The sequence below is a fragment of the Lampetra planeri genome, chromosome 16 (genome assembly GCF_965212315.1).
Source record: "Lampetra planeri chromosome 16, kcLamPlan1.2.h2, whole genome shotgun sequence".
Lineage (NCBI taxonomy): Eukaryota > Metazoa > Chordata > Hyperoartia > Petromyzontiformes > Petromyzontidae > Lampetra > Lampetra planeri.
The window spans coordinates 3,714,389-3,736,836 of record NC_136122.1 but is presented as its reverse complement, the minus strand read 5'-3'; the positions used below and the strand labels follow the sequence as shown (position 1 = coordinate 3,736,836).

Sequence of the window (22,448 nt, the reverse complement as noted above, 5' to 3'; positions counted from 1 at the left end):
ATAAGGGTTGGTGAATTGTTGATCCATCCACCCACTCACGCTCCCTCCCACATACCCACAACCGCAGAGCCACCGTCCCCCACATGAATAGTAGCACACACGCGCGCTTACTCATGCACTCACTCACTTCCTCAATCATCTACACACCCACCCACTCACCTACAACACTCACCCATTTGCCCACTCACTCACTCACCCACCCACTCACTCACTCACCCACTCACTCACCCACTCACTCACTCAATCATCTACACACCCACCCACTCACCTACAACACTCACCTATTTGCTCACTCACTCACTCACTCACCCACTCACTCACTCACCCATACAACCATCTACTCACCCAATCAACCACTTACCCACTCACTCGCCTACACAGACAAAGACCCCCCCCCCCCCATATACCTTTAACTGACAGTTGGAGCAAGTGCTGTTAACGAGCACCTATGATTCCGGAACGGCACACGAGGGGTTGGGTAGCCAGAACCAAATCCGACACACCCACCCACTCGCCAACTTACTCCCTCAACAACAACAACCGCCATTCGCCACTAAGTGGCGGTGACGTCCTTACGACGCTTGTGCCAGGCCATGTGCACCTTGAGGCCACGTGAAGTGTCGAATGCCCGCTGACAGGAGGTCACGGAGCAGAACCAGGTGCCACGGGTCGACTGGCTGATGCTCCACCTGTGCCCCCTACTGTGCCAACTTGCTGTGCTTTAGCCACCCGGCGCTCTGCTCATTGTTGTGAGAGTCGCTCCTCCCCCCTCCATTGTTATTGGAGGGCGATTTCCTCCAACTGCCCTGTAGCGTCCTTCACGAGTCTCCTCCACTGAGGCCGATCTTGACGCCGCTGGTACCAGTCATCGGCAAGTCCACTCAGCTCCACATCCTCCTGTACCATATCAGTCCATCTCTTCTCTAGCCCGTGCCACGCCCGTTTAGCCCCCTCGATCCAGCTAAACAAAAGCTGTTTAGGCATGCGGAGGCTGGGTATGCGGGCTACATGGCCCAGCCAACACAGCCTTGCCTGCCGGAGGAGCTTAGCGATGGGACTTTGTCCACATCTTTCAAGGATATGTGAGCTCCTCACACAATCCATCCTGGTTAAACCCAAGATGGATCGTAGGCAGATCAGCCTAAATGTTTCTAACCGGCGAAGATGTTCAATTAGGGGGGTCCAGGTTTCGCAAGCGTAGAGAAGGGAGGGAATGACCGTGGCCAGGAGGACCTGAAGCTTCGTAGGTAGATGGGTGAGTGCTCCCCCACTCACCCATCCACCTACCATTCAGTCACTCACCCACTTGCCCACTCACCTACCCACTAATTTACTCGCCCACTCACCTACCCACTAATTTACTCACCCACCCACCCACCCACTAATTTACTCACCCACCCACTATTGTGTTGCATTGCGAAGTTATCTTGGCCTTGGTTTAGTGTTCGTATTCACAGTGGCACATAGACAGCAGAGAGAGAGTCTTGTAGTCTCCACTTGTACACACCAAGTGCTTATATCTTCCGTGGTTTGTGCTGAAGCGGTTAAGCGCTGCCCATTTTTTTCCATGGGGGATGTTTTGACAACGCCTTCACTTGGGCAGAACACCGAGTACCCCATTCATCATTTTACCTTTTCAATGTACGATTCGTCAAACACACAACATGATTTAAATAAATTACGTGTTTAAACATGAGGGTATTATAACATTAGTGAACTACCAATCGGTTTTCAGTTGCATTGTCATTGAAGCCGTAGCAAAGAAATGTTCTTAAACAAAAAACGAAAGTTTAAGTTGTAATGGTCCACATATATTTTTGTTGTTGTTTTGAAGCTATTTAAAAAAATATGGATATATTATTTATTCCCTTTTTCGTGCCTGGCTATGAATTTAAATAGTTTGGAAAACAATATATATTCCATAATACAGTTTTTTGGGTTAGATCACGTAAATATATAAATGTGTCGTTAAAACACGCCACCACCCGACACAGCCAACTAGTAAGGGTTGTCACGTAAACAGAACATGCCAGACAAGCAAGTACAGCACACCGGTGTGTTGGGGAGCAAAGCCACAGCATTTACAATCTGAGTACGACGTTTCGCCAGTAATTAAAACCAGCTTCATCAAATAATATATATTATTATTTCCACGTGTTGTTGCCCACTTACCGTGAGTACAATTTCACTGCAGTGAATAGAGGCATCACGTGTACAACGTCACGTGACGAACAAGTGGTGACACTTTCAGATCCACTCGTGGACTTAAAGCTTATTGTTTTAAATAAATTTTGAGTTCTGAAAATGAGGCACTGGTTAGCTAGTGGACATTCAGCAGAAAGTTACGTAGATTGTGATAAACTGATAATAATGCGTCTCATTGGGTTAAACAGGTACAATTAACGGTTAGAAATCCACATATTTTGCTGCGGCAAAAGTAAAATGTAAAACCTCAGTTGTGTATTCTAAAATTCCTGCGCAAGGATGATCATTCACAGGTTCCCGACTGGTGGCCGTGTCGTGATCTTTCCTCGCAAGAGAGTCTGCTCTGTATGAATCCCACAGTTTATGAACTTGTCGAGGCACTGTAAAACACACCTCGTGTTTTTGTACATGTGGAATTTTAGAGAATTCTCGAGAAGCTTAAAAAAACACCAACGGGCTCTACGATAAAATAACCATTGCATTTTTTTTTTAGATTTTAGTTTAATGCAGTACACGTCCTCTTACCCATGAGGCTATTGCCCATAACTCAATTATCACCAGAGTCTATAGGATACGTGAAAACTCCTATTATCCGAGTCCCTATTATCTGCAATTATCCTTAGATTTTTTTCATGGATGTATCGAGTAAATTTTCAGACAACACGGATAATATGATCTGCGATGTTTGTAACCCACATCAGCTTGGGTAAGATGCGTTGTTTTGTGATTATAAAGCACTCTGCCTTATTGGTCCTGCTCTTTAGTGTCGTGTTATATTTTTGCGAGATGAAGATAGATGGATTTAAGTCATTAAATCATTTTCTGCAGAGGGATTGTTTACTGGGGCCTCTAGTGAGGCCTCCGTGTTGTTGCCAGGCTTTACCCGCATGATCACATGGGTGCCCCTCTGCCACCCATCGACACGCACCTTTCACCGTTGAACCTTGTGGCAAGATGTTAACTCCCTCGCCTGGCATACAGGAGGTCATGGGTTCGATCCTGACTCTTGACGCCTGTTGTATATTTGGAGTTTTTATGGTCTTTCTCCCCCCTGCTTGCGTGGATGTTTCTCCGGGTCCTCCGGGTTTCCCCTCCAGGTTTAGAAACGTGCGTTTAGAGTTCTTCGCGGGTGTAAATTTCCACACAATGAGAAGCCACTTTGTTGAGTTATCATTTGTGATGGTCAGGTCGCTTCCGAAAAAGAGCTACATAGCTCAGTGGGCCTCACCTGGTAAAAAAATATATATAAAACAAATAGAAAGAAAACTTAACTCACAAACAACAAATCGACAAATCGGCCCTGTTAATACCGACCACCGCAAATCCCCCCCCCCCCCCCCACTTGAAACAAATTTTCCTGACCCAGGATGTGAGCGTGAACTCGGGAGTTGGCCTTCGGGCTGTTGTTCAGGATCATCGTCTCGAGCGGATTCATCGCTGATCTCGTGGGGGGGGGAGGGGGTGGATTTTATTGCTGATTTTACATCGCATTCTGTTCCAGTCCTTTTTGTGCTTGTTTGCTTGTGGGAGTTGGATTTCTCGTGTGGGATATCCAGTCCGAGATCGGTCAGAGATGTCGGTGGAACTGGCAGAATACTATTTTAGTCTCCCCATATCTGATTGCAAAAGAGGAATACTTGCGTGTGTGTTTTTTTTTTATTATAAAGACTGCATCGAGTTCCTGTTGAGAGGCGTTTCAGGTAGAACAAACTTATTAATTTACCGTCGTTCTGCAAATTCCAGTATGTAGTACACTGCATAAATCAGCACTTAGGATATGAAAATGTTAAACATACATAGTGTGTACGATGTTAAGAATGTTTAGTCATGACAACTATATGACGTTACTTGATTTTAAAAAAATATAACTTTTTTTATACAAGTGCGTACAGCTAAGGTTGCAATACACATTTCGCTGATAAGTTCTCCTTGGAGTGAACGTTGCCAAGTGTATATCTGCTGCGGTGTACCACCGTGTGATGTGAGGCAGGCGGGGATACGATAGTCATTGGCGTTTACAACAAAAAAACAAGCGACCTGCGGCTGAAATGGCCGTTGAGGCGTTGTTCATTTCCCATTTACAGCCCCGAGCCACTGGTAGAATTTACACATTCCTATGGGGGGTGGACGAGTCTATCCAATCGACAACTGCGGTTGACTTCCTCACAAAGTGATACCTATTTTATCGACCACGGATAGGATGATGGGTTGAATCGAGTTCCACCGCCCCACTGCTGAACCCGATGGTCAGATTGGGTGGTAGCTTCGCGTTTGCTGTACGCATGCACAGTACCTATGTTGAACTTCTTTCGCGCCGTACGTAGCAAGTTCTAAAGAAAGTAGTTTTCAGTCTTGATTTTAAAGTGCATAGCTCCAGTGGCTTCTTAATATCGGTAGGAAGAGCGTTCCAGACGGCCGCAGAAGCGGTTCTGAAAACGTGCGAGGCGGTGACCATCTTTGTTCAATGGGTGGCCAAAAACCGCTGCTGTGATGATGACTGGAGTTCACGCGATGTTTTATGTTCCTTTACGAGATCAGAATAGTATTGCGGTTCATTTGTGGCAAGCACGTTGCCTGTAAGGAGTGAGAACTTAGAATGTATTCGTTCGGCAACTAGAAGCCCAATGCAGCTCGGCGAGCACTGGACGGACACGGTCGATGAAGCGTTTCTGAATCACTACTTTAGTTGTTTTGTTGTTGATAGCTTTTAGGCCAGGGGAGAGGGCTTAGTGAGGACACTGGGCAAAAGCATGGAAATTCAGGAGACAAAAAACAGCATTCCGGTTTTGTGCAAATAAACATGTAACTTGTAAGATTTCCAAATATCTAAATGTTTAAATTTAAAAAAATCTTACGTGTAAAGGGTAATTTTAAACCAGCGTTTCCTCTCGTAAACATTATTTTTGCGTCAGATAGTTTGTTTGTGTTTCCGAGTTTAACACCGTGTTGTGTTTACCGTGTCCCAGAGAGTTGAAGGCATAATCTTAGAATAAATAGATTTGCGCGATAATATTTAACGTCACTTTTTAAAAGTCACATTTGTGGTGGTTATGTTTTTGAAATATAATTTGAGAAAATATATAAACTAAAGACCCTAACACAGTAACCAAACTAAAACTAAACTTAATATTTTACCGGGTAAGGCCCACTGCGCTCTATAGCTCTTTTTCAGAAGCGACCGATGAAGTGGCTCACCACGTGGAAAATGTAAAGCAGCCAAATATTATAAACGCACGTTTCTCAATGTGGAGGGAAAAACCGGAGGACCCGGAGAAAAATCCACGCGGCCACAGGAAGAACATGCAAACTCCAAATATACAGGCTTCAGTTTCGGAATCAAACCCACGACCTCTACCAGGCGATGAAGTTAACATCTCGCCACTGTAGCACCCACTACTATTTACAATTCACTTATTATTTTGTAAATAGTTGTATCACTTCTTTTCTATAAAAAAAACACGCAAGATAATTCTCTGTGAACAGCCCCCTCTTGTGTTTTCGTGTAGCACCCTGCCTTGTTCTGCACACGTTGTCCAACGGTTATCTCCGCAATTGAATTCCTGAAAGAGCTACCGGTGCATGGGAGCGAAACGTCAGACATCACGCGGAGGAACGCACGGGAACAACTCGAAGAACACGACGGAGCCGCACGGCACCGGCGCGCAAAACCTACGCAGTCACGCTCCCACAATTTGAGGTGGACAATTTATTATAAATACTGCCATTGCCACTGACGTCACAGGAAGTTATAGGGCCGCTCTGTTACCAAGACAAATGTCTTGTTTATGGGTTTACGGGACACGGTGCTGCTCAATAGTCTGAGTGGGTGGCCGACCTATTGGGAACCCAACCCGACCGTGACTCAGTGTTTGGGAAGTGTGATGTGATGGATGGCTGTTAATCGTTGGTTTAAAGTGTGCGGCGGGAACACGGGCAGTGGATTTACGCGCAAAAGTGAACGCCCGCACTCTTGTGAAATGTAAAAAATAGACCCGCGGAGGTCATCTCCGAATGCACTGGTCGGAGTGCACGATCGTTTTGCTTTTTTGGGTTTCATGAGGGCCATGAAACTCACCGAATTTCACGGTGAATGTAATGCAAATTCCACACGTGTGAGTGGTGAAGCTCCTGCAGTCTTCTTGCTTCCTCGTTCTGCCACCGAGCAGAGAATTCGATCTTGATTTTCAATCGATGCCCAAGAGCAGGTCCATCGCTCAGGCGCCTTGCATCTTTCCTCCTATATAACACTCCACCAACACGAGGTTACTTGAGAACACAGCAAGGTACGGCGGTTGAGACGACTTCCTCGCTGGTGTTTGTTTTGCGTGACTGCATCGCCGCCGCTTGCAGGACAGGTTTATGATGCTCGTCAATCCGCGTTGTCACTTTGCACACACGCGGCTCGCGGCCGCTTGTAGCGAGCTCCTGTTGGCGGTGGTCACCTGTGGACACTCGTCACGTTGTTCTGCTTCAGAGCCGCCGTCGGACGCGTCCTTACACCAAAGGTCACCAGCGCAGACTTGCCCGGTGTTGTTCGAGGGCCCTGTGTGTGCCCGTTACAGAGAAAGGTCAGGTGTGATGAGCAGCTCTACCTTGTGAATCTAATCCGTCCCGACTCTCTAAACGAAACTAAAATAAAAAATGTTATTTACCAGGTAAAGCCCACTGAGCTATGTAGCTCTTTTTTTAGAAGAGGGCCCGGGCTACAAATGATAGCTCAACGAAGTGGCTTATCGCGTGTATATTTATAGCAGCCAACTACTCTAAAAGCATGTTTCTAAATATGGAGGGGAAAACTGGAGGAACTGCGGAGAGAGACACGCAAACTCCAATATACAGGCCTCAGGGTCGGGATCGAACCCACGACTTCCTCCATAACAGGCGAGGTAGTTAACATCTTGCTGCCACCTGACGATGGCCTGAAACTGCAGCCCTGTAATTGCTTGCTCACACCAATGCTGGTGGAAGAGCCTCCACTGACAGGAGCACCGGAGAGCCCCTTCTGGAGGGTATTTGGCCTCCTCTTCCACGGTGGCCAGACATCTTAATCGGAAGAAGGGAGTACCTACACTTTACTTCTCCACACGCGACCTACCCACCAACTCTATATATGGTGTGTACATATATAGAGCACCATTTACTGCCGGGTGGACAGAGGTGGCAGCGGGGGCGGATTTAGGAAACTTGCACCGTTGGTTCAACTGCTACGCCGGGAGATCGCAAGTCCAGTGAGCAAGCGCACCCGCTCTTCGTATCAAAATGTGCAAATAACTGCATGAACAAAACTAATTAAAGTAAAATACGAGTTCAATATACAGTATCAGAATTTTACTGAATTGCTCCTATGTGTGGGCTAATTATCTCAATGTTAATAACATCTCGCCGCGGTGGCACGGAGAGGTTATCTCCCTCGAGTGCTACGCACGGAGTTCGTGGGTTGTATATTTGGAGTCTGCGTTTTCATTTTCTCCCCGTGGTGGTTGCGTAGATTTTTCGCCGGGTTCTTCCGGTTTTGTCCCCTCAACATTTAGAAACGTGTATTCAGACTATTTGGCTGCGACTATTGCCACGTGTGATGATGATGTGTGTGGCCAGGTCGCCTCTGAAAAACATATCTAATAGCTCAGTGGGCTCTACCTGGTGAAATAGAATCGTTTTTAGTTATAGTTAAAAAAATATTTAATATTATTTTACTCTGCAATTGTATTTAAGATGATCATATTCTTAGTTTTTTTTTTAGGTTTTTTTTCGGTAAAGTTACGTGACTTTACCGAAAAAAACCTAAGAATATTATTATTTCTGCTTCTTATTTCGAGTACGTTTGCGTGTGAGAGGAAGCAAGTTCCTGGGGCAAAGTCCCAAGTGTTTGAGGGCGATGCCCGCAGCGAGCTTCGTCTGCAGAACTCTGCCGCCTCTGCTGCCCCCTAAAGGCGGCTCCACTGCCCTGCAGCAGGCAGCTGCTTCACACGTGACAGCCTCACACCTCTTGATCCACCGTGTGGTTGATGATAGCAAATCATGAAAATAGTCCATTGATTTGGTGATATATAATGTTGCGTCAAAATAGGACCCCCGTATCTTTAAGAGGGGCGTCCTTGCCTATGGACGTGGCAATTCACCGGCATTGGTTTTGGACGAGCCTGACTGCTGATGAGATGCCAAATGTGAAAACCGGTCCAGAGTTTTGCCCTTGCATTTAACACATTGCTGATGAAAAGTATGCATTCCCAGAATGCATTGTGACTGATTGGATGTGTAAACAAATATTTTGTTTTATGTGGAGGGACAGATGCGTGAAGGAGGCGTTAGGTGTTGCTTCTTAATTTTATTCCCAACAGTAGTTTAATATCGACTTGTGAGTCAGGAGCTATACCCTGGCTTGCCAGGAGAAGACAATACAGTCGAAATGTGGACTCCGCCGCTTTCATCTGTATGGGATAGAGTGTTTCCCCCTCGCAAGCATGGGGTTTTCTCCGGGTGCTCCGGTTTCACTCCCGCATGTATAAACACTCAGGGTGTGGGTGTCCCGTTTACTGCTCAATCTTGGAACGCGTAAAGCGGTTCAGCTATCATTTTATATTAGAGAGGTGTAGCGCTGCTGTTTTTTTAAAGACATGGGACTCACTGCAGAGAAACGTAGCGACACGACCGCCGCACTTCATGATAGCTGGCGCCAAACTGTGCCACACGCCCTCCCGCGAGGTCTTTCACTTCCGATTCGGATCCGACGATGTACGCATACGAATTCACCGATAACACCTTCATATATAGAGGCCCGCAGAGCTCGGGCAGTTATTGGCACGGCTCACTGCATGGCTGCCTTCCTGCTTATCTGTGGTTTCTCACGTGTGAGTCGTTCTCTGAGACAGTGAGCGAACACTGTCCTTGATGCACGTGTGAATTATTACAAAGGCGTGAGAAGATCGTTTGCTGTAAGCATCTGGCTAAAGCAATGCGCGATGAGTTTGTGAAGCGCTAAATGTTCATGCCTATTGGTTGTGGGATCGAAGAAGCTGATCAGTAAAGGATGTTTGTGAGTGTACAATCTTGGTCAGAGTGCAGGTTTTGAAAAGTTTGGAATAATTTTCCGTCTTTAAATAAGATGCAAAATAAACAATACGGGCCCCAATATAGAGCCGTGTGGGATCGCAGTGAAACATTTCCACTTCGTACGTAGAATCCCACCTGAGTACACAAGCAGAACATCTGTCCAAACATATAATAATCATTAAGCGTCACTGGAAAACACAAGTAACAAAATAAGCAGACGCAACGCCTCTTTCCGTATTTATCTCTTGGCATAAAAAATGTTGTCGTTTTTTTTCATCCCATCAGCTGCACAGATTTCTGGGAGTTATTTTTTTTTGTAAGCAGCGTAGATTCACGATAAGCAAACTCTGGGCCAGCTTTGATATTCATTGTCTCATGAGCAAAGTCTAAATTGCTCAAATTGATGCCGGTGACCTGCCAGATCTTCTTGGTTCTTTCTGTAAAGTCACGTAGAAGGGAAATAATAAAATAATAAAAATAAAACATAATAAAATAATTCTCACGACGTTTCGGCCACAACGCAAGCAGCCGTCCTCAGGTGAAGACCAGGACGCTATCTCCCCGACAGACCTGATCTTCACCTGATGACGGCTGCTTGCGTTGTGGCCGAAACGTCGTGAGAATTATTTTATTATGTTTTATTTTTATTATTTTATTACTTCCTTCTACGTGACTTTACCGAAAGAACCAATAAGATTAATCCCTGCAGTCACGAAAGCTTTAAATCGAAATTTGACCTGCCAGATGTTTAAAGGAAGGTCGTGCTCTGCTAGAAATGGGTCCGTGTTTAATGCAATCCGATATGACACTTAACACAATATACATTTTGTGTCGAACTAGAACCCACTTAGGTCAATTTTTTTCCTAATAAAATAATCGTGCAGTATACGTGGGAACCTCCGACACGCATTCATCACCGCATCCTCATCGGAAACCACATCGAACCACGTGAAATTATTTGCCTGCCAGTTAATTTGATTGACGCAAAGCCGGTGATGTTAACACACTGGGATGCAATGGAATGATTATACGGTGCGATTACACTGGTCAACACACTTTTTCTGGCATAAGGTATTCCAACGGGTTTAAGGTAATTTTGGGGTGCTGATTCCAAATCTGGCATCAGTTTTTGTCTATCACATCAGGTTTTTGAGATACAAAATATTGCATTTTCAATAAAAACTGCAGAAGAAAAATATCGAATAAATGTGGATATCTACATAAAATGATATTATAAACACACTATCCTAAAAATACAGCACCATATTTTAACACTAAAGCGGTCACTGACTCGCAACAACTTGCAATCATAAGTGACAGAGTTCATTTCGGGTAAAATCAATGAAAATGGGGTATGCCGATAGCATAAAATGAGATGTGATAGAGCAAATCTGAGATCAGATTCGGAATCAGCACCCTGAAATTAGTCTAGAACAGCTGCAAAAGTCCAGGCCAGAATTTGTTTTTGTTGACCAGTGTTAGCGGAGCCCGGAAAACACGAGCAGGCGAGAGAGTGAGGCGCGAGCGAGCCGGAGCCCCCCGCCGTGGCGATACTACGACGAGGCTGACGTCAGCGCGCTCTCGCCGGACGGCACGTTGGGATGCCGAGCGCCTCGCGGCGGCGGGTGTGATGTCACGCGCCCGCTCGGCCAATGAGAGCGCGCGCGTCGCATCACGTGTCGTTTGCACAAACGAGATGCTGCTTAATCCAGAAAAAATTAACCCGTAAAAACAAAGTTTTTCACTATAAATCCTTTATATGCGTGGCGGCTAGAGTCCTCTCGTCCTTTGGCTTGAGATGGCTGCCACCTATGGGTCAGATGATTGCCTGCCACCATTAAGCAATTGGTAATTAAATATAATTTATTTTTTCCTAAAAAGTGTAAAATTTTGGAAAACAATTTTCACGAAAATAAATTGTCACGCACAACGAGTCTGTGTGCAAAATGTCAGCTCGATTGGATCACGGGAAGTGGGTTAAAAAACGACCGAAAGATTTGCACGGTCGTAAGCGTGCAAGCAAGTGAACTTACTATAAAGGATTAAAAAATATTGGCCTTTGGAGGATACGGGCATCGATCCCGTTACCTCTCGCATGCTAAGCGAGCGCTCTACCATCTGAGCCAATCCCCCACACACTACAACAAGAGCTAACCATACCTCATATAACTAACAACATAACGCAATCGTGTTACCGACTGGTCAAAACGCAAACCATTTTGTTTGCGATTGCAAAAATAAGAAAAAATGTTTTTCCTAAAAAGTGGAAAAATTTGGAAAATTTTTTTCACGAAAATAAGTTGTCACGCACAACGAGTCTGTGTGCAAAATGTCAGCTCGATTGGATCACGGGAAGTGGGTTAAAAAACGACCGAAAGATTTGCACTGTCGTAAGCGCGCAAGCAAGTGAACTTAATATAAAGGATTAAAAAATATTGGCCTTTGGAGGATACGGGCATCGATCCCGTTACCTCTCGCATGCTAAGCAAGCGCTCTACCATCTGAGCTAATCCCCCAAACACTACAACAAGAGCTAACCATACCTCATATAACTAACAACATAACGCAATCGTGTTACCGACTGGTCAAAACAAAAACCATTTTGTTTGCGATTGCAAAAATAAGAAAGAATTTTTTTCCTAAAAAGTGGAACATTTTGGAAATTTTTTTTCACGAAAATAAATTGTCACGCACAACGAGTCTGTGTGCAAAATGTCAGCTCGATTGGATCACGGGAAGTAGGTTAAAAAACGACCGAAAGATTTGCACGGTCGTAAGCGCGCAAGCAAGCAAGCAAGTGAACTTAATATAAAGGATTAAAAACATGTTTCCTAAAAAGTGGAAAATTTAGGAAATTTTTTTTCAGGAAAATGAATTATCACGCACAACGAGTTTGTGTGCAAAATGTCAGCTCGATTGGATCACGGGAAGTGGGTTAAAAAACGACCGAAAGATTTGCACGGTCCTAAGCAAGCAAGTGAACTTAATATGAAGGATTTAAAAAGCGGAGGTTCTGCTGGTGGGCACTCGGGCTCAGGCAAAACAATGTGTGGGAGGATCAGGTGTGGCGGTCGCAGACTCTAGGATTCAGTACCCTACTCATCTAAAGAGCCTCAGCACCATACGCTACCAGAATATGTCGTTTGATCACCACGTGCCAACTATAGTCAGGTCGTGCCATTTTTATATCAGGGCTCTACGACACATTCGACCATTGTTGAGTCGTGACAAAAGTTCAAAAAAGGAGTGTTGTAACAATTCTAGTAGAAGCTGTATATAAGCAGACGATATGTAAGTGTAGTTCTGATAAAAGCAACACATGCTTAACATTCCACTGGTAGCGGGATGGTGAAAGGCAACTTCTGATACAAGCACACTTCAGCGGATGTAAGCGCACGAGGTCTTGCTGTTAATGGCTGTGCTTATATATGCAACCCTTGATGATGACATTCCGTAGGGTTTATTTAGAGCAAAAAAATAAACTCTGGGCGAGAACGAATCTCTCACCGTGATCCTTATCGTTCGACGTCACGTGTGTGTCTTGTCTTATAGGCACTCTAGGTCGACTCAGCCTCAAAAGAGTACCTGGTGTGATATGTAAACATCGCCACTGGGTAGTCGTGGTGCTGGCCACCCAGCCCTTCGTGTGCCGTGCCGCCCTTCATGGGTGCTTGCTTGCAGCACTTGCCCCAAAAGTCAGCTCTTTTTCAGAAACGACCAGGCCACAAATGGCAGCCTAACAAAGTGGCTTATCACGTGGAGGGAAAGGACAATCATCCACATGACCACGGAGAGAATATGCAAATTCAAAAATACAGGTGTCATCGGCGTTGGAATCGAACCCACGACCTCCTCCATTCCAGGCGAGGTAGTTAACATCTCGCCACCGTGTCTTGTCGTCTTCCAGGGAGGCGACAAGGAAGACAACGTGCCTCATGCAACAGCAAACGTGGAGCCTTCCCTGGCAGCAGACAAGTCGCCCGGCCCCGGCCCCTCGGTGCAGCCAAGGTGCCCCGGCGAGGACGAGGCCCCTCGAACCGCCGCTCGCGTGGGAGGCGGCGCCGGTCAGGGTCCCGCAGATGGCGGCCCCGATGGTGGCCCCGGCTCCGCGGCCGCGGGGAGGGCCCGCGAGTCGGCCGCCCAGGGCGCCAAGCAGCTGGCGGCCGATCCGCCCGCGCCGGGGAACCTGAAGCAGTCCAGCAGCCCCCGGCAGCACAAGCCCTTGCTCAAGAGCAACTCCGTTACCTTCAAGTTCCCCGAGAGTTCGGCGTCGTCCTCGAACGGAGACTCGCAAGCCACCAACGGGCTAAATGACGGTCCGTTACTGTCCATCAAGCAGCACAAGCTGATCAAACTCAGAGAGGTAATGGTTTCCGAATCGTCGTCCACCGCTTGCTTGAGCAAGTCTCGTGAAGCCGGGTGATGCTGAATTTTTGTATTGAAAGTATCTGAAAGCGCTGACAGAATATCTCTGATGTAAGTGTGCATGCTGCACTTCTTTTGCACCGTACACAGCCAACCATGCTAATTGGAGATGTGGGGGTGGGGGGGAAAGGCAACAAAACTAAACACAATAAGCAGTTCTAAACAAATGAGTTTTCAATATAGATTTTAAAAGTGCATAGCTCCAGTGGCTTCCTAATATTGGAAGGAAGAGCATTCCAGACGGCCACAGGAGCGCATCTGAAAGCACGTGATGCGGTTACTCTCTTTGTTTGATGACTTGCCAAATTCTCAAGCAGGGAAGATTGAAGCGAATTTTTGTTTTCTCTCTGAATTATTGAGTAGACGAGCTCGCACCCGATGATTAATTATTTAAATTTTTACTTTAGTCTAGAAAATGTTTACTTTTACAGCAGCAAGGAGATGATTTATATATTTAGTGACACCTCCAGAAAACTATAAGAGTACAAGATAAATACATCATAGCAAGCAAGAAAAAAGCAAACCAAGAGCAAACTATCAGGAACCAGACGAAACACGTGATGAAAAAGGCAAGCTATGAAAATGAAAAAAAGACAACGAATTCCCCGTGTGTCATGAGTAGGAAAAGGATGAGAATAGAAATCGAAGAACACGGAACATGGCAAGATGTCACAAGCCAGCAATGGGAGCACGACAGCAGCGATAGTGCTCATATGGCAGGGTGACGAGCGGTAATCCACAGGCGATAGTGCTCAGATGGCAGGGTGGAAGCACGACACGCGACGGAATCGTAACATTAATGCAGTCGCTTTCCCACTGCACTGCTGGCGGAAGGACCTCCACTCGAGGGAGCTCCGGAGAGCTTTGTAGAGCACCTCGAGCGTCGAGAGCAGGGGTCGGCAACCTTTCAAAGAAGAGCCGTTGTTTTTTGTCTTTCATAAAAATTGTTCGAGAGCCACATCACGCGCAGAACTACTTGTACACAAACGCAGCAGCTGGTATACAGCACATGACAATAACAACAGCACATTCTGACTTAAACGAAATAGGTGATGGAATAAACTGCGTCTATTTAGTTTTTGTCTCCCTTTAGTAAAAAAAATTACGATTTTTTTACATTTTGCTGTCACTAAGACCATCGTGAACCATTCCCTGTCACGTTGAATACTTTTGATAATTATCTTTGCGTGAAGATTTACGTCTTTTTTCTTTAAAATAAACGGCTGCCCGCAATGGGGGCAGCCGAAGAGTCATCGCATGCAGCTCTGGAGCGGCAAGTTTGCCGACCCCTAGTCTAGAGGGTATTTTGGTCTACTCTTCAACGCTTGCAAGGACAGAGGTGATGGGAGGATTTAAGAAACTTGCCCCAATGTTACAGCTGCCGCACCGGAAGATCGGACCGGCAACCTCTGGATCGCAAGCCCAGCGTCGAACCATTACAGCACGGCAGCGTCTTTCATTTTGTCACTGCAATCATTTAACTGAGGCAAGCAGAGTAATTGCTCCTCCTTATAATTGTGTAATAAGGGACTCGATCCTGGTTCTGTCTCCGTCGTCCTTTATTCGGGTTCTTACACCTTTCCCGCACGGCCCTCGCTCAGAGCTCTCCCCTTGGCAGCTCCATAGCTGCTCTCACTCCCGTAGCCTCCACACCTCTCCAGCTCCGCTGCAGATCCCCGGTGCAGTCCTCCGGCTGCCCTCACTGCAGCTCCACCGCTGCCCTCACTGCAGCTCCACCGCTGCCCGTCGCTCCTCCGTGCTTGGTCACCGCTGGCCGACGGTGCCAAGTCTCATCCTCCGTGTATGTGGCGATCTCGCCACTCCTCGACCTCCGCCCTGCGTGGCCTCACCCTAACTCTGTCTCCCACACTCTCCCGTCTCTTCCGGTATCTCTCCCTTAAGACCTCACCCCTCTCTCCCACGTGACCTAACTCCTCCCCCCATGACGTCATATCCACGAAGCCGTTTACGCCCGCATTACACCACCCTCCCCCATAGAGAAAATCCAGCCGACCTCGGCTGAACAATAACGAGACAAGTAATGCGAGCGAACACAACCATCACACATTCAAGGACAACGAAGCATACAATAAATATAACAACAACAACAACACAACAGTAAAATTTAACGAAATGTAAGGGACTTTGAGCGCGTTCGGGTCGCCGGTCCATCCCGGACGGGCGGCGGCCCTCCTGCAGACCGGGAACGTGACGGGGTTTTAGGAGCGACAGGATGATGTCCTCCTGTCGCTATTGGAGGCCCGTCAACGTCCCCGTCCCGTGTCCCTGAAGGCCCAGAGTCGGGGGTGCGTCGCGATCGTGTCTGCGACGGGGTCGGAAGGGCGGCGGGGCTCGGAGTCCCCGCAGCCGTGGCAGGCACACCCCGAGCAGAGTCTCCTGTCTGCGGCAATGTCACGGCCGGCTTGTCTGTAAAAGGCACGACAGGCGCTCTTGCAAGGTCAACAGGCACAGGCAAGGATGAGTCAGCAGCCACAGACCCCGGCAAGGCAACATCGGGAGATGACGCATCGTCTCGAGGGGCCACGTATGGTTTCAAGCGCGACGTGTGAACGAACCAACGCCAAGATCCAAACCGAACACGCGCAGACTGTGGGTTGGGAACCTCGATGAGGCGGACCGGCCCGTGCCATGGTTTGTGTAATTTAGGAGAGGTACCTGGCCGCACCTGCGGGCAATGGAGCCAGGCCATGTCCCCCACCTTCCAGGGGCACTCCCCCTTCGAGCGTCGAGCACACCGCTCGTTCCGGGCCTGGGCTTTGGCAGTAGCCATGCGGGCCCCCTCCCGTGCCTCAGTAACCCGGCGAACGGTATCCCTAATGTAATCAGGAAGAGGCTTAGCAGGTCCCCTCACTCCAGTTCCCAACTGCACCTCCATTGGCGGCACGTTCTCGCGACCATACATAAGGAAAAACGGCGAATATCCTGTAGCCGCATGCGGCGTCATTCGGTATGCCGAAAGTACCCCAGATATGCAAATCCCAATTCGAATGTTTTTCACTCACAGTGTGACACAACATGGCGGACAATGTCCGATTTAGCCGTTCGACCATACCATCCGTTTGCGGATGGTAGGGAGATGTCCGTATCTTTTTAGTTCCAAGAGCCGCGCACACCTCCCCCAACAATTTAGAAGAAAAATTACGGCCTTGGTCTGTGAGGAGCCTCTCCGGCGCCCCCTTGTCCATAACGTACCCGAATAGAAAGGCGTCTGTGATAGACGCCGCTGACTGGTCAGACAAAGGCCAGGCCATCGGCCAGCGGGAGAGGTACTCTACCCCAACTAACAAATATTTATTTCCCTTAGCGGATGGCGGGAAGGGTCCCAAAATGTCCAACGCCACCAATTCTTTAACTCTAGACACCTGAATAGACTGTATGGGCGGCACATATGGTTGTTTAGGCGGTTTTCGCCGGGCACAATCGGGACACGCGCGAACGTGACCGACGACATCCGTTGTCATGCCGTGCCAAAAATAGTCTCGCTGGAGCGTCAATAGGGTCTTCTGCACCCCCAGATGTAAAAGCGTGTCCCCATGCAGAGTCCTAATCAACTCGTACCGCAAGGATGCCGGTACAACCAGACGCCAGCGTTCCTGTAACCCTTCCCTCCACATCAGCAGACCATCGCGGAGAGCGGTTTCCGGCATACCCCCCGTACCCAGTCCCCCACTCTTCTTCGCAGTCCGATTCCGTAACGAGACCAATGAACCATCCAACATTTGTTCCCGAATCCACACAGCCCTTGGAAGATTCAGAATCCCATCAGCCGGTCCCGGCTCCTTTGGAGCTTCAGGCACGTCGACCGCCAACGCAACAGGCTGAGGAGTTTGCTGAATCGGCGCACATCTATGCGTCCCCGACGCGCACGCGCAAGGGGATCGCTGCGGCAACCTAGAAAGCGCGTCCGCATTCGCGTGACGCACCCCCTTCCGATGGTGAATTTGGAAGGAAAATTCTTGCAGCGTGTCCAACCACCGCGCCAGCTGGCCAGATGGTTGGTCCATCTTAAGAGCATACTGCAAGGCCGCATGATCCGTGCGAACAATAAACGAACGACCGTAGAGATACGGTCGAAATTGGCGGAGAAAGAAAACAATAGCCAAAAGTTCCCTGCGTGTGATGCAGTAGCGAGTTTCTGCGGGAGACAAAACCTGGCTACCATACGCCACCACGCGTTCCACACCACCTTTTGATTGAGACAACACGGCCCCAATGTCAGTGTTACTCGCATCCGTATCCAGAATGAAGGGGTGATCTAAATCAGGATAATCTAACGTCAGTGCCGTAGCCAGTCGATCGCGTAGGCTCTGAAACGCCGCCTCTTCCGGCGGTCCCCAAGCAAATTTCTTTCCTTTACCCATAAGGAGGTGCAAGGGCCTCGCGATCGTCGCGAAATCTGGAACAACCCTCCGATAGTATGAGGCAAACCCCAAAAAGCGACGTACATCCCCCACCGTGGCCGGGGTTGGCCAGTCACGGACGCATGTTGTCTTGTCCAGATCCGTGGCCACCCCGTCCGCACTTACGATGTGCCCCAAATAGCGCATGGACCGTTGCAGTAGGTGACATTTCTTAGGCTTAAATTTCAAATTTGCGGAACGCATCCTGGCGAACACCGCCTCCAACCGCAGTAAATGCTCATCAAATGTGCGGCTGAAGACGATAATATCATCTAAATATATCAGACACGTCTCCCACTGCAACCCCGTTAACACCAACTCCATCAACCTTTGAAATGTGGCAGGGGCAGCATTCAGCCCCATCGGAAGACAGTTCAATTGGAATAACCCCTGCGGCGTACGGAAAGCAGTCTTCTCCCGCGAGGGTTCGTCAAGGGGAAGCTGCCAGAATCCCGAAGAGAGATCTAGCGTTGAAAAGAACTTCGCCACCGACAAGGCATCGAGGGAGTCGTCCATATGCGGCAGGGGGTACGCATCTGCCACAGACACTTTATTCAACTTACGAAAGTCGACACAAAAGCGCAATTTGCCATCCTTCTTTTTAACCAAAACAACAGGCGCTCCCCATGGGCTGTTAGATGGAGATATTATGTCCGCAGCCAACATGTCATCCACTGCCCCTCGAACCTGATCTCGCTCCGCCGGACTCATCCGATGCGAGTTCAACCGAATAGGGGCAGCGTCCCCTGTGTCAATGTGATGGTAAAGCAACGAGGTGCGTCCCAAGTCCAATTCGTCAGAGCTAAACACATCAGAATAACTCAATAATAATTTACGAAGTGCACAACGTTGTTCACCGGAAAGGGAAGAATTTTCCCCACACAATTCGGCGATCCAGCGATTATCAGCGGCACCAGGACCTGAAACACCACCAACCACGATCTGGCTGCCCAGATGATCTTGTGCCATAAACGCCGTAGTTGCATGTGCCACAACCATACCAGCCGGCACACACACATTCTTGGAACTTGCATTAAGCACCTGCAGAAACGGCTGCTGGTCATGCCGGACAATAGTTTGCACCCCAACGAGCGCCGCTCCGCCCGTTATAGTGGCGGACGGCGACAACAAAATCCCAATCGCACCCTGACGACCAGGTACAGGCTTCCGATATCGCAAGGGGATAAGCATCTGTGAGCCAGGTGGAATATCAACAGATACCTCGGACCTGAGCGACCGGAGCAGGTCGCCCCCAGGGTGACGGTAGAAATGTAATTTTTCGCCCACCCGGTAATTCAATGCAGTTTTGATTAATTCGAATTAGAATGGGCATCTTGGCCAGGAAGTCAGTTCCCAACAAGCAAGGAACCGCGAGGGACCTCGAAATTAACACAATTCCCGAGGCCGACACTCCCCCGATAGATATTGTAGCGTCCACCTGGCCCACAATGCCCATGCTACCCCCGTTGGCAGCGACGCAAGAATCGTAAACCGGACGCACGGCCTCAGGTGGGATGTTCAACAGATGGAAAATTACATCCGATATAATGGTCGCGGACGCCCCGGAATCCACTAACACACGTACGTCCACCCCTTGTATATAACCAGGTACGGTGGACGAACCAGTAGCGGCCGCAACGACCCGCCGTGCCAATTTACGCCACTGCGTTACCGAGCGACGTGGCCCAGTCGATGGCTTCCCCCCGTTATTAACAACACCCGGATCGCACGACAACGGTGATGAGTGAGGTGTCAAGCCTTGCCGGGTGTCTGGTGCGCACCGACTTGCCTGTCCTGGAGGATCCTTCCGTGGCACGTCTGCTGACGAGGCCTCCTGCTGGGGCGGACCCGGGACGCGGGCCCAGCAGTCCCTGGCGTAATGGCCTTTACGGCCGCAGCGGAAGCAGTTGATGTTGTTACGCCGCGCCACAGGTACCCCGTCCCGACGCTCCCGTGGCGGTGGCGCAGATCGCGGCCCCGGCGTACTGCGGGCCGACCACTGAGCAGAGGCGGCTGTCAGCTCCTGCGGGCACCCCCGGTCAGGAACGTACACCGCCTTCTTGGGATCCCAACCCGCGGCACCTCCCTCAACGATGGGCCCCCCCGTCCACGCCGTGACTTGCTTCCAACGGCGCAGGTTGAACTGGGCATCAAGACATTTAGCGGCCGCCCGCGACGTAAGCTTTTCGTGGCCACACACCGGCATAGGAATCCCCAAATCCCGGGACAGCTCGAGCATCTTACCCAAGATGAGAGGTTCGAGCAGGTCAGGCTCCATCTCCGGGTATGCAGCCATGGCCAACTCCAATACCGCACCCCTGTATGCCACCGGCGACTCCTCGGGTGCTCGCTGACGTTGAACAAACCGGCGATGAGCATCATCCGGTGGCTCATATGCATCAGCCATCTCGTCGAAAACTCCTCTCAATGTTTTCTTCTTCTCCGCCTTGATGGAGCGGAAGAATCTCACCGACTCGTCATCGAGAAGAGTCGGTAAAACCTCCAACGCCTCAGCGTCCGTCCACCTTGCTGAGCGTACCGCCGCCAGAAATCTGCAGGCGAAAGCACTCCAATCGCCCCCGATGGAGAATTCTTTGACGGTCGTGAGATGACGACTGCGACTCCTTGTTGCACCGTCCTCAGCCGATGACTCACCAGGCGGCATATTCAAAATGGCGTCGCATCGCCGCGTGTTCAAGATGGCGGCCTCTCGCCACGGAGAACGCAAGATGGCGGCTTCCCGCCGTTCTTCTCCTGCCACGCCCAAGATGGCGTCTTCTTGCCGCGTGGTCAATGGCGCCGACAGCGGAGGCAAGGCAGCGACCTGCGGACCTCCATCGGCTCCCCCCAACGCCGTCCTCGGCGTGATGAGCTCACACAATTGCGCGAGCACGATTTTCAGCGTCTCCAGCTGCGCCGCCATTTGCCTCCATCGCCAATCCGCGTCCACAGGTGAAGACGGGTCCGCCGACGCGGCGACCTCTTGGACTCCCGGACCCACACTTGTTCCCGCACAGATCTCCTCCTCCATCGCAGGTAGGTCGACCGCCCGAGGAAGGTCGTCGTCGTCGGATGTTGTAGCAGACGATGGCGCAGGAATATTCTTTCTTCTGAGCTGTTTTGACATGCCGTTTCACTTCTGACACCAGTGTAATAAGGGACTCGATCCTGGTTCTGTCTCCGTCGCCCTTTATTCGGGTTCTTACACCTTTCCCGCACGGCCCTCGCTCAGAGCTCTCCCCTTGGCAGCTCCATAGCTGCTCTCGCTCCCGTAGCCTCCACACCTCTCCAGCTCCGCTGCAGATCCCCAGTGCAGTCCTCCGGCTGCCTTCACTGCAGCTCCACCGCTGCCCTCACTGCAGCTCCACCGCTGCCCGTCGCTCCTCCGTGCTTGGTCACCGCTGGCCGACGGTGCCAAGTCTTATCCTCCGTGTATGTGGCGATCTCGCCACTCCTCGACCTCCGCCCTGCGTGGCCTCACCCTAACTCTGTCTCCCACACTCTCCCGTCTCTTCCGGTATCTCTCCCTTAAGACCTCACCCCTCTCTCCCACGTGACCTAACTCCTCCCCCCATGACGTCATATCCGCGAAGCCGTTTACGCCCGCATTACAATTGGAAACCCGAGAGATTTTCACCGCGAAACAAATGCCACCATGATGTCTCCGCTTGCTGTGTGGCAGGGAAAGAAGCAAACCTGGTGCAGGACGGTGGGTGACCAGAAGATGCCCGAGCTGGCCGAGGCTGCCGAGAGGAAGAGCGACACCGAGGACGACAATGGTACGAACACACACTCAGGGACAGACTGGGGCGGCGGTGGTGGTGGTGGAGTGGAGGTATGGTGATTCACAATCAAGGTTTTTAGGTCAAATCGCGTTATTTATAAATGTGTCGTAACCCTCCACCACCCGACATGGCCAAACAGTAAAAAAATGCGTCGCGTTTTATTAAATAAATACAATTACAATTCTTTGTAAGGGAAACAAACACCAATGAATAACAATTGAATGATTCTTCTTAAAATTTACAATACCCTCCCCCTCTTTGCCTCGAATCACTGCACCAGATTTAATTGAATCAAATGATGACGTCACCCTGCTGCTGCTCTATTTAAGACCGGAAGCAACAGGAGAACTTCACCATTCTTGCCCGATGAAGCTGATTGTAATTATCAGCGAAACGTCGTACTCAAATTTAAAATGCTGTTGATTCTCTTAGCACACCGGTGGGCTAAAGAAGTGAATTTTTTGTCCTTTGAAAAACGTGACACATTTTTGTTTTACTGTTTGGCCGTGTCGGGTGGTGGAGGGTTACGACACATTTATAAATAACGCGATTTGACCCAAAA

At 49.2% G+C, this 22,448-nt stretch overlaps 1 protein-coding gene and 2 non-coding genes across 3 annotated transcripts in view; 1 reads left to right on the top strand and 2 right to left on the bottom strand.

Annotated features, from left to right (window-relative positions):
* LOC144722934 (inositol 1,4,5-triphosphate receptor associated 1-like) overlaps nucleotides 1-22,448 on the top strand; it is a 127,178-nt gene that overhangs the window by 92,963 nt on the left and 11,767 nt on the right. The window contains exons 14-15 of the mRNA XM_078601359.1: nucleotides 13,163-13,618; nucleotides 21,784-21,880. Of these exons, the coding sequence (XP_078457485.1) occupies nucleotides 13,163-13,618; nucleotides 21,784-21,880 (553 nt within the window). The remainder of the gene's footprint in view (nucleotides 1-13,162; nucleotides 13,619-21,783; nucleotides 21,881-22,448) is intronic.
* TRNAA-AGC (transfer RNA alanine (anticodon AGC)) lies at nucleotides 11,316-11,388 on the bottom strand. Its single transcript has one exon. It is a non-coding gene; the product is annotated as a tRNA-Ala (tRNA).
* Nucleotides 11,699-11,771, bottom strand: TRNAA-AGC (transfer RNA alanine (anticodon AGC)). Its single transcript has one exon. It is a non-coding gene; the product is annotated as a tRNA-Ala (tRNA).